Source organism: Hylaeus volcanicus, chromosome 2 (genome assembly GCF_026283585.1).
Source record: "Hylaeus volcanicus isolate JK05 chromosome 2, UHH_iyHylVolc1.0_haploid, whole genome shotgun sequence".
In the NCBI taxonomy this organism is placed as follows: Eukaryota; Metazoa; Arthropoda; class Insecta; order Hymenoptera; family Colletidae; genus Hylaeus; species Hylaeus volcanicus.
In genome coordinates, this window is record NC_071977.1 from 28,257,274 (window position 1) to 28,269,499 (window position 12,226).

General features: G+C 29.7%; 3 protein-coding genes across 8 annotated transcripts in view; 2 read left to right on the forward strand and 1 right to left on the reverse strand.

Moving 5' to 3' along the window:
- LOC128885071 (F-actin-monooxygenase MICAL3) overlaps positions 1 to 3,356 on the forward strand; it is a 60,655-nt gene extending 57,299 nt beyond the window's left edge. For 2 of the 4 annotated variants that reach the window (XM_054138824.1, XM_054138823.1), the window contains one exon: positions 811 to 3,353. In XM_054138824.1, the coding sequence (XP_053994799.1) occupies positions 811 to 907 (97 nt within the window). In that variant the 3' untranslated portion in view covers positions 908 to 3,353. Of the gene's footprint in view, positions 1 to 810 lie in introns of all 4 variants that reach the window. The other 2 variants (XM_054138825.1, XM_054138822.1) reach the window with 2 other exon arrangements.
- Positions 3,357 to 3,732: 376 nt separating this feature from the next.
- Positions 3,733 to 9,708, forward strand: LOC128872138 (rho GTPase-activating protein 1). Of its 3 annotated transcripts, none has more exons than XM_054114536.1 (10): positions 3,733 to 4,002; positions 4,766 to 4,873; positions 5,548 to 5,691; positions 5,952 to 6,132; positions 6,206 to 6,424; positions 6,503 to 6,601; positions 6,694 to 6,881; positions 6,967 to 7,167; positions 7,282 to 7,388; positions 7,457 to 9,708. In XM_054114536.1, the coding sequence occupies exons 1-10, from the start codon at positions 3,954 to 3,956 to the stop codon at positions 7,628 to 7,630; spliced, it is 1,470 nt and encodes a 489-aa protein (XP_053970511.1). In that variant the 5' UTR covers positions 3,733 to 3,953; the 3' UTR covers positions 7,631 to 9,708. The 3 variants fall into 3 exon arrangements, with proteins under 3 accessions (XP_053970511.1, XP_053970512.1, XP_053970513.1); XM_054114537.1 differs by lacking the exon at positions 3,733 to 4,002 and adding an exon at positions 4,550 to 4,568; XM_054114538.1 differs by lacking the exon at positions 3,733 to 4,002 and adding an exon at positions 4,553 to 4,568 and having other exon boundaries at positions 5,585 to 5,691.
- A 443-nt stretch (positions 9,709 to 10,151) lies between these two features.
- LOC128872139 (ras-related protein Rab-21) lies at positions 10,152 to 11,841 on the reverse strand. Its single transcript, XM_054114539.1, has 4 exons — positions 11,428 to 11,841; positions 10,880 to 11,047; positions 10,698 to 10,816; positions 10,152 to 10,546 (listed from the first exon to the last, which is right to left on the reverse strand). Exons 1-4 carry the CDS (start codon positions 11,566 to 11,568, stop codon positions 10,324 to 10,326), a joined length of 651 nt encoding a protein of 216 aa, XP_053970514.1. The 5' UTR covers positions 11,569 to 11,841; the 3' UTR covers positions 10,152 to 10,323.
- Between the last annotated feature and the right edge of the window lie 385 nt (positions 11,842 to 12,226).

Genomic DNA, 12,226 nt, shown 5'->3' on the forward strand with positions numbered 1-12,226 from the left:
AGCATATGTCCATGCTATTAAAACTAATGAACAAAATAATGTTCTTATATAGTGCCACTCATTTGTAACGTTGATGTTACAACGCATGTTATACAAGCATGAATTTTAAACATTTTTTTGTGCAATTGAAACATTTATCAAGATACTATTATGCATGTTATTCATTTATACACATTTTTCTTTATTGTTTTCCCTTACAACTATTTATTGTTCTTTTTTTTTTTTGCATTGTGATAAAGTGATGTATTCATATACATGACTGTATTGTAGTGCCAATGTATGAATGAAAATATTTTTAGTTGTACTTAAATTTATTTCTAGTTATGTACAGAGTTAAAACTATAGCAACATGAGATTACAGTAATGTAACTATTGTTAAATTTTGAATTATCCTTCATGGATACTCCGAAAAGAATAAAATATATTATTTTATGTGTTTATGATAGTTATTTCCTAAACACATATTGTTGTCACAAATGATAGTAGGAGCTAAGAACGACTTAGGTAGATTTTGAGAAAGACTCAAGAAATGATACTTAAACAAACGCTTAAAAAAGAATGGAAGTATATTGTATATTATTACAGATTTGCTTAATGTTACCTGTGATACTAAAATACATAAGACATATATATTTAACCAATCATAATAAACATTTTTGTTACATAACAAACTATTTCAATATTTTGTTGCTTTTGTATTAATTCATATCTGTGACCTTTTAACTGCACGAAATAAAGATGTTATTATTACAGTGAAAATTGAATTCTAATTATAATATTCTGCAGTTAATGGAAACACTTTTCTTTTAGGTATCAAGATGAAGATCGCGACCTTGAAGCTCAAATGTTGGCTAAAGGCCTCAGATTAACGCCAATAAAAAAATGTGGTCCTAAGTATTCGATTTAATAGGAATCACATTATTATTGTACATATACTCCATTCTATATTTTCATTAATGAATTTTAACAAACATTCAAATTAATGATACTGTAAATAAGGAGCAAATAGTAACTTATACAGAATGAAGATTAACTTACATGTAAGTTTCATGCATAATGAAATACATATTGTATTATAAGTCTCTCATTGCATAAAAATGAGTCGCGCATATTAATTTTAAAATCATGGACCAAACATTTTATTTTAAATTTTTAACTTCATGTAATCGCCTAGTGCGAATTTTTGATTCCGAGTCGTACACGTCGTGTATCTTTCTGAAAGTCTTTGTTCATTTACAGTATACATTTTTTTATGTATAATATCGAGCATTTATAAATTGCCCGAGCACGTGGAATTGTATTATAAATGAACTTCGATCTTTTTCGCTTAAAGCTTAAGGTAAGATTAACTCATGAGTAACAATATGATTATTAATATTTATATGATCATAATGAAAATTATTGCACATATATTGTGCATACCTGTACAGAAACACAATGTGACATATGGATTTGAAAAAAATTTTGTGAATACATATATTTTGTCACTGCGAGACCATAGTTACAAAATAATTTATCACACTGAAGAACATTCTGCCTTTTCATGTGAATCAATCAAAATGTAATCATTATACATACATAAACACAATTATTACAGACACAAAATGTTGTATTTTGCAATGTAATAGAGTAACTAAAGAAGAAGTGATATAGTAAATATCTTTTGCATATATACACGAACAACATGTATATTCTATAATTCAATAAGATGTACAAAACTATATTTTTGTTCACAAAGAGACTGGTGAAGAGGATGTACGAAAAATTATAAGATACTAATAAGCCACAAATGTGTAAAGTTTTGTATGAAATGTAACCAGAATTGGAAAATGAACCTATATTTACAATCAGATGAAGATTTTAAAATTAGCCTCTAATTTCCTTGCTCTATTCGATATACACAATACTTTACACCATCGGTAACGAACATCGAAGCAAGCTGCCAATTTTTTAGCCTTAGAAGTTAGGCATTCAAACAATTTATTCAGATGTGAATATGCATTAATAGTCGGAATATAAATAAATGTGTAAACGTAAAAATTTCTCTACAAATCTTAACACAAAAAGTTAGAGAGTGTAAGTAGGAAGTGTAGTATCGTTCTAATAGTTATTGCCATTTAAATAGGAATTAAATTATACAATTTCAATTAATCTATCATGTAAAAATATTTTCATGTATTACGAAATATTAAATTGCCATTGTAGATACGCTAATAAGATATATACGATATAAAACATTTAGAGCACAATAAAATTAAAGAGTATACCATGAAAATGTAGTAAGAAAATGTTTTCTTTAAAGATGAGTCATTATACATAATTACGTAATCTGAGGGCTAAGGTGTACTAAATATAGTATAGTATTGCTTAGACTTCATACGATCGATTAATACATCAATAATCTAGAAATTAATAAATTCAAAACTAACAAACCGTTCTCTTCATTAGTATGTCCATATTTGATATGTTCATGTTGGATACTAGTCTTCTTTTAGATTTCATTTTCTCTGATAATTATTTTTCATTGTACAATATATACGTAATGGTGAAAGAACAACTTTTGTTAATTTAGTTACCATTTTTATCACTAAAAAATAATTTATCATACAATGTGCCTCATAATTATAAATTAAAATAATTAACTGCCTTGACCTGTTTCTTAATTATAATGTTCAACCTAATTTGGAAAAGTTGTACTACGATTTTAGCAATCACACGTGCCTAGAACATGGAATTGTGCAACATATGTAATTGAAAGCAAATCATATAAACGATAAACTGGAAACTCGTGTATTCAGTTTGATTTTTGTGAAAATCCTCGTGAAACTGTATAATTTCATTATAAATAAAACTAGTCCCATAAAAAAAGAAACAACTACTGTTGTAGTTTGTACAAGAATTACTGGAGCATGGCATACAGTCATTCAAATTTTTCATTAAGATTTTCATGCTTTATTATATATAATTACGTTTGATTATTTTATTTAATTGGATTGCGTCATATCCATACATACTGATTTTAATAAAAGCTTAGCAATTGTTTTGTACAAAATTTATATGATTATTTAAAATATTTTTATTGAATTTTTAGAGCAATTACCTTTAGACTACGTGCTCATTATTGTCAGCGCCTACGACAACAAAACCGAGCAAAACGGCCAAGTTTGTCATAGTTCCAATTCATTCCGTAGGATAGCGCCGTAAATTTCTAAATAGCAACATTGTATTATATTTGAATAGCCTATTTTATTATATTCAATAACAAATTCGTAATTATAATATAAGCATAGCGACGTTAAAGTTGAATTAGGAAAACATTTCTTGACCCTTACTTCCTACAAGAAAATTTTGGACAAATCGGTCATGACATATTACATTTCTCCATTCAATAATTTAACAATGAATGGACGATTGTAAGAATAATTCCCTTGAAAGAATGTTTTATACATAATTATATCAAAAGGAATTATGTAAAGTAATAGCACTAATATATCAAGAATAAGTTCGATCGCCCTCAAAATTGTTTTGAAAGTGTGTCACAATTACAGAGTTAATCGTTTCATTTGCAAATGGTTTATATTTAACCGTTTATTTATCTAAAAACTACATGTATATTTTCATTGTCTTAATTTAACGTTTGAATTTGTCACGTGACCATTTCATATTTTTAGCGCGTACCGCGTTCAGATAGCAGATGTGTAGGCGAGCCAATAGGAATCAGTATGAAGATATTCGTTAATCGCGCAGTGGGGAAAGGGAGTGACGAGTGACTACGAATTACAATTAGCGACACAACAGATGAAAGCGTGACGTGAATACGTCGGCTTGCCATACCGCGTCGAGATAATGTCGTTCGAGAAGAGAAACGTTGTACGTTTATAAAGCGCAGGGTACGACAAAAGAGCCCCGTAATTTAACTCGACGGCACTGTTTTGTCGCGCAGTTGCCAGAAAATGGAAGCAGACTATCAACCGACGCTAAGCCCAACGCGAACTTTGACAGGTGAGCTTATCCTTCGCGATTGTTGACGCTACCTAAAGTGTCAAATAAACGTACATATCGTTCCACGAATCCTAATTGTAAATATTTATCTGACGTCGACGCATTCCACGCCAAAGAAATAAATTATTCGAAATTCGATATTTTAAATGGCAACGAATAATATAATATTCGTTAGACAACGTAACATATTTGTCAACTTTAATTTTCAAAAGATGGGCTTAACATAGTTTGCTTTCGAGATACAGATGTTTTTTTCCGTGTACATTTGAACAAGTGAACATTTCGCGACGTGTCTCTGACTGTTGTGCAAAGAGATACGTTGACAGGCGATGAGTAATTCGCGTATTGACACGATAATGTGTAGCACGAAATCGTTGACAGATTCCAACTTGACACAATATCGTCGTTTGGATAAAATACGTCGATTGAAAATTTCTTTTTTTAGGGGGGCTGGTACGATTCATGGCGGTTTGTAAACACCGATGAAAAGCGACAAAATGTTTATTGGAGATCGTATACCGTGTAACGCAATACGAAGAATGATATGTAACGAGAAACCGCGAAACGTATAAAAGTCATCAATTATTATGATATACCTGTTATGCAAACGATTTTTTAAAATTATTGCTTAGTATTGTTTTATCTGTCCGTTTACAAAACGAAAACCATTGATTGAATAAAGGATTGCAGTGACAGTGTCCTGCGATTCATTGAAACTTATTTGGTGCAGACATTAATGCGCATACTTCTGTTTGTATAATAGCAACAGCCAATGACGTCGAAGATCCATACCCAAGTTTGTCGGATTATCATGACTATGAGCCTAAGTTGGAGTTCGACGATACCGAGATACAGACCACTTCGAATAATGGTAAGACATTCAAGTGTGAATAATAATATTGGTATTTTAGTGCAAATACGAATTAAATTAATGTAATTTTATTGGTATTGACAATGCAAAAATAATATAATTCAATTTCTCAAAATTTCGACATCATGATGTAAACTGTCTTCCTGTGTAATTGTCTAACAATAAACGTGTATGGTAAGTCAAGCATCTTGTTGTTCATTTATGATGTACTTGTTTATTTAAATTTCTTTTCTAATTTTTGTGAAGAGAATAAACATATTATCTTATAATAATTGAACTGCTGTTGCAGTTTCAAAATAATGTAATTGTTATGTGAAAATCAAGTTTGACTTTACTTCTACCATTGTCATGATTCAATTTCCAGATAAGTTGTATATATTAATCTAAATTTAAAATATATTATTTCTGTATTGTGCTAATACCAATAAAATCATATTTAATTATATGGTACCTTGAGCATAAAAAAGACAACAAAATTGTGATTTTATTTTCAGATATTATAACATTTATTATTATTATAATTGTACTATTATCACTTCTATGGCAATATTAATGCAATGTGTCAAATTCTGTTGTATTTAATTTAAATGTAAATCAAGGAATATTGACAAAAGTACTTCGCACATAGTTCCATGTAATTACTGTAGAATATAATTAAGATAATCATTTTGTAGCTGTACAACTTTTAGAAGAAAAATTGGATTTGATTAGCAGTGGCGCTGGTACTGGGATAGATTATATGGAGAGTCCAGTGAGCGATGGAACAATCGAAGAGAACTTTGAAGAAGCTTTGGTAGATGCTCCAGTTATCGAATCCGGTGTGTGACCTTTTATCTTCTGTTAGTAGCCACTAAATGTCATGGCATTTGGGGCATAGCAGGTGAATTATGTAGACCATTGTACAGTTTATTATTGCATGGTATAACAATGCACAGAAGCAAGGGACAAATGACTTTGTTATAATTTGTTGATGCTAAATTGTGTTGGGTATCTATTTAGAAAAGAAAAGAAGTCAAGGGAAAGACAGAAATAGTTTATCATTGAATGTATTGTGAGAATAATCTCTTTTAATGAGCAGCAGAGGATCTTGCTGCATTGGATGGCGAGCTTACCGACGAAGAAGATTATATTGATATTGCGAGATATGGTATTGTAGAAGTGGTTGGCGATGACAGTGCTGGTCGTAAAATAATCGTAGTATCTGCATGTAAATTACCTCCCGTTGGAAGAGAAGCATTCAATCATGCTAAACTTCTTAGGTTTGTTGTTTGTATACTCTTTAGAATTAATTTAGTTTTGTAATAAATTTATAACGATATACTTATTCAACAGGTATCTCACGCATACTTTAGATACATTTGTAGAGCAAGACTATAGCTTGGTTTATTTTCACTATGGTCTTACTTCCAAGAATAAACCACCATTATCCTGGTTATGGCAAGCGTATAAAGCTTTTGATAGAAAATATAAAAAGAATTTAAAGGCTTTGTATTTAGTACACCCAACCAATTTCATTAGAATTGTATGGCAAATATTTAAACCAGCCATTAGGTAATTTTCCTTTTTACTCTTATCCAACGAATATCCTCTTTAAGTTGATGCATTAAAATTGCTCTTTAATTATTTCAGTGCGAAGTTTGGACGTAAAATGATGTATGTTAATTATTTAGAGGACTTAGCACAATATGTTAATCTTGATCAACTTATTATACCTCCTCAAGTAATAGAGTAAGCATTCTTTATATAATTATTAAATTTGTTTATATTTACTTTGCTATCGATGGCTCGTCGTACTACTGTCTACTTGTATTAATTCCTAGACATAATGAACAGCTAATGTTAAAGAATAAAAAGAATTTACCAACGAGTCCACCTCAGAGTACGGTAACAACACCAGTTGGTACCACTCAATTCGGAGCAAGTCTCCCCTTTATTAAAGAAAATAACAATAATGATCCTATACCACCAATAGTGCGACAATGCGTTGAATTTCTTGATACGCCTGACGGTAGGTACAACTAACTCATTGTTTTTATGTATCGCATATTATATCATGCGAACAGTATACTAATGATGATGTCGTAAATTCACAGCTCTAGAAACAGAAGGAATATTTAGACGGTCAGCTAATGTAGCTGTAGTTAAAGAACTTCAGCATCGTTGTAATTTAGGTCAGCCTGTAGATTTCCATGGAGATCCACATATAGCAGCAGTTCTTCTTAAAGCATTTCTTCGTGAATTAGATGAACCTCTTATGACATATGAATTGTATGATGAAATAACACAATTTCTAAGTAAGTATCACACTTGGATTCGTATTTATTATTAGTATATAATAATTGTATGAATTATTTATTATGTATAATTTATATAAATTACGTATAAACATTTAAATACTCGTACTGTAGGTCTATCGAAAGATGAACGTCCAAGAAAAGTAAAAATATTAGTACTTGAGAAACTTCCAGAAGACAACTATAAAGTTTTAAAATATATTGTACAATTTTTATCGAGGGTAAGATATTATTCTATTAGAATTGAAACGATTGATAATTTTGTAATAAAATGCATTATTTGTAATAGGTAATGGATAGGTGCGATTTGAACAAAATGACATCAAGGAATCTTGCTGTGGTATTTGGTCCAAATCTCGTCAGAGCGCCACCCTCGCGTGGAATGTCACTTTCTGCAATAGGTCCTATTAATCAATTCATAGATTTTTTATTCATGCATCAGGATGAAATATTTATTATTTAAAGAAGTTATAGAAGCAAATGTTGAAGGCCTAATTTGAAACGAAATTAGTACTTTATGTATGTTGTAGAAAAGAAATCCTACAGGTCTGGCTGCCGAGTTTGATATCGCAAAATAACTTCGAAGAGAAATTTTATAGAATTTTTAATAAGAACTTTGACAAGTCTCTATCAGATCTTTGAAGTCATATCAAACTTATTGAAACTTAAAGTGAACGTAACAATTCATGTATAATATTCATATTTAATTATAACATCCGTACTTCGTTGATTAAAATATTTTTATATTTGAATATACAAATAGGGAAATATCTGCATACCTACTAATGTCACAAATAGCGCTTAATTATACAGCCTGCACAAGATTTTTTAATGAATTGGTACAATGATTTCAGAAAGAGAATACTGAATATTGAAATAATACAAAGAACTCTGGATGCTAGTTTAAAAATATGTAAACTTACATGAAAATTCATGGTATACCAAAGATACATGAAAATGTCATGCAATTATTGTAAAATTTAGGATTATTTAGGAATAGTATAACATAATAAAAATAGAGAAGCAGAAGTATGATGTACAGGATGCCTTGCTCGCATAATTTTATTAATTTAAGACAAATGAACATGACACAACTCATAAAAGTCATAATTAATTAACTATTGATTATATCTTGTTATAGTTGATTAGTATAGCCAAAGCGAAATATGGTAACGAATTAGTAAGTACTAATAGTATATGGCATCCTTTGTATTAAAATCATGTACACACGTACTGAAAGGAGTAGTAATGTATAAAATTTTAGTCCGATTTAATGAAACTGTCCATTTAACTATACAAGTACGAAGAATACTAATGAATAATTAAAATAATTGCATTACACTATAAAATTGAGTTTAAATTACAATAAAACTTATTACTTTTACGTAAGTAGAGTGAAATCAATTGTCATCATGTGATTAGCATGTTATGTGATGTTTTGGTCTATAACTTTAAACGTGATTGTAATCTGTGAAATAACAGATTCTTGAAAAAAAAAAGAAAATCGCATGATCATTTTCTAGGTAAAAATAGAGATGAAAACTATAGAAATTGTTATTCATTATTATCGTAACTTAACAGTTAGATTAAAATCATTGTCAGGGTATTGTGTAATGTAATATTAGCATATGTCTCGTTGTCACTTTAAGGATAAAAAAAACTTACACTAATCTTTTCAGGATCAAATATGTATCTTTGTACATTTTTTTAAATAGTCCTGCCATTATGGGTGTCTGGGATAAAATAGTCTAATCGTCTAATACATACTTTGTTATCAAAAAAGACTAACCCAGACCTATATAGAACTGATACAACTCAATTACATTCCTTGTTATTATTGATAGAATAAAATTGCTGTAATAAAGCATGATTATTTATACAGAAACTAAGATACTGAATGTGTCATAAAATGTATATTACACAATTCATAATTTCTTATCATTACTTTCAATGTTTTAAATATTTTTCTGATTCACAAACGGCCATGGACAACCCATCCATAAATTTACATCAAGCTACGATTTAAACTATGAAATAATGAATCGGTATGAACAAATATTTATGTTGCTACAATAGATGAATTTGTGGATGTTCATGATCCATGTATGTACCTGTGATAGAGTAGAATATTTGTACTTTAGTCTCACAAATACTATGCATGTAATTAAATTAAGATAACGATATTTTCCAACAGTCCTTTAATTTGTAACTAATTATAAAACTAATCTAAATTGTGAAGTATAAAACACAAAACATTCCCAAGAAATATTGTATTACATATATGTATATGTTAATTAAGTTTTTATTAAAACACAATGGTATTTAAATATACATACATTTATGTGACAGAAATACATACATCTGGTAATTATAATAAATCTTCCAGCTATATAATATACTTGAATAACGAGATATTTGGTTTATGAATAAGCTGAGGATCTGTCAGTGTAATGAAATGTTGAAATACATGAAAATCAACTCTCAAAATATAATCAGTATTTCTTATTTTATGTCAAGTTAAATTATTTAGGCTTCATATTTCATATCGTTCGTTTTAAAGAAATAAAATATTACAAATTTCGATATATATAGCTTATCAGTCGCTGCCTTCGTAAACTTTGTACAATAAAATTACCGATATTAATATGTACATTATTATAAGTACTGTTTGTATATGAAATTACGCTAATTGGAGTTTTTTGAAATATTACAAGAGACCTAAAATAAATTCTTACGTATGTAAGTATAAAAATGTTTAAATTCATAATGTTCACAAAAGATGTTCAATCATTGTAGTTACAAAATCTTCATAATTTGTTATCTATGCTATAACACTGAATCATCTTTTTACTGTAACAGCATTCAATGTTTATTCGTCGTTACTTAATGCAATGATGTAATATTAAAAAAAAAAAACAGTGGTAATATGTAAACTTTGTATAAATATAAAATAACAATATTTACTATTCACTTATACTATCAAATATAAACAAAAAATATATTTGGTTCTGTACTAAAATGCGATAGTACATTTTTTGCATTGTATCAATGCAATTTTGAACAAATTTTTCCATATATATGTGTAATATGTATATATATACATTTATATATACGACTTGTTCATAATTAGAACCATTTCAAACTAAACATCCGAAATTAAGAACAGCAAGAAGTCTTGACTGGTTCTGTTTCTTCAGCCTCATCTTCGACTACAACGACATTGCGACGCGTACTGTTCGTCCTTGTTAATGTAGACTTTTGTTCTACCTCGTCCGCGTGTTGCATCATCTGCTGTGTTAAATCCAAAAACATTTCTTCGATATTTTGATTTAATTTAGCAGAGGTATGAAAGTGCATAGCTCCAACTTGTTTAGCATATCTAGAAGAAAAGTTTTGATATCAGCAAACTTTCATCAATCATTTTCCATTATCTAATGTAGTTGTAAGAAGGAAATGGTATACAAACCAGTTTGTGAAACATTAACTGATATAATAGGGAAGGAAATTAAATGTCAAGAAAAAATACTTACTCTTCAGCTTCTTCTATAGAAACACTTCTATCCTTCTCTAAATCAACTTTATTTCCAGCTATCGCTAAACAAATTTCACTGCCTAACATTTTTTTGAGCTCCTTGACCCAACTTTTTACCTGTAGGACAGACATTAATACAGAATATGGAACAATAAGAAAAACATTTTTCTTTAAATGTACCTTCTGAAACGTATCTTCATCTGTAATATCATAAACTAAAATTGCACCATTAGACATTCTGTAATAGATAGGTCCTAGTGCATGGAACTTTTCCTGACCAGCTGTATCCCATATCGATAAGTTTACCTTCTTTCCGTTTATAGTTAATTTTTTATTTAAAAATGAAGCCTGAAAACAAAGAAACTTTCAGTAAAACTTACGATAAATATTCAATGTAATCTACAATTTATCAAAACCTGGATACATTGAACTTCATACATAATAAGGTAACCCAAAGTTTTTTATTTTTTCTAGTATTATTTTCATAAAACATTTTTAACTAACAAAATTTTTCTTTTGTTGTAGGTGATACATCATTTTGAAGGTACAGAAAGAAAAAAAGCTGAAGTTAAAGTAATTTTACGCTCCCATGGACAAGGGACCCTAAATTGACGAAAAACATATACAAAGTGAAGGAACTCTTTCAATGAATGAAATGAACTTTAGAATTTGGGTAAAACACAATGCCAAAGCACAGATCACAAAAGGAGTAATTAAAGTGATATTACCTGTAATGTGCTGATGTGTCTATCATTAAACTTGTCCTCCACGTACCGCAATGCAACAGAAGTTTTCCCGACGCATCCTTCACCGAGCAAAACCACTTTGAAATTATAACCATTAACATTGCTACTAACCGAATTGGCCATAATTTGCAAATAACTAATCTATGTACTTAGGAAATAATATCAAGCTTATTATTACGCCGAATAATGATCGATTGTATTGTTTACAGAGTATATTAGCAAGTGTCCATCATAACGATTTGGAACAATGACTGAGCTGCGGCAGTACGTATTTATATTTTTATTTCTATTGGACAACGTCAAAACGAAACAATCAGCTGTTTTCATTTCAGTGACCACCGACAAACAAGAAGCAAAAACATCTATTCTTACTTCAAACGTATCGCCGATAGATGGCAAATCACGAATATTTGTTAAAGATACTCTTCTCTAACAATGTTAACGTATTTCCAACGTAAGTATCTTACGATGGAAATCTATACAAAATTCAGCTTTGATCGTCATACATTAACGCGATGTTATCAATCATAATAACGTTGACAATGTTGATAATATTCGTCTTCGATGCGTTACATTTAAAAAGCTGCATCTACGCATAATTTCTTTTTTTATCGTATACAAGACTCGCGAAGATGGCGCCACATCATTGTTACTAAGCGGCCGAAATCCTCCTCGAATTATTCTGACAAAAGATATCTCGTTGCGAATTTCGGATACTTCAACGATTGTGTATAGATTTATAAGTCGAAGTTTCGGAAAGATGGACGTTTCGATCATATTT

Excerpts from the sequence above, each read along its gene's own strand:
- LOC128872139 (XM_054114539.1), bottom strand. The coding sequence starts at position 11,568 with ATGGCCAATTCGGTTAGTAGCAATGTTAATGGTTATAATTTCAAAGTG. Across the intron at positions 11,048-11,427 it reads GACACATCAGCACATTACAG|GCTTCATTTTTAAATAAAAA; the intron begins GTAATATCACTT and ends CTTTGTTTTCAG. Across the intron at positions 10,817-10,879 it reads ATGAAGATACGTTTCAGAAG|GTAAAAAGTTGGGTCAAGGA; the intron begins GTACATTTAAAG and ends TCTGTCCTACAG.
- LOC128872138 (XM_054114536.1), top strand. The coding sequence starts at position 3,954 with ATGGAAGCAGACTATCAACCGACGCTAAGCCCAACGCGAACTTTGACA. Across the intron at positions 4,874-5,547 it reads ACAGACCACTTCGAATAATG|CTGTACAACTTTTAGAAGAA; the intron begins GTAAGACATTCA and ends ATCATTTTGTAG. Across the intron at positions 5,692-5,951 it reads TGCTCCAGTTATCGAATCCG|CAGAGGATCTTGCTGCATTG; the intron begins GTGTGTGACCTT and ends TTTAATGAGCAG.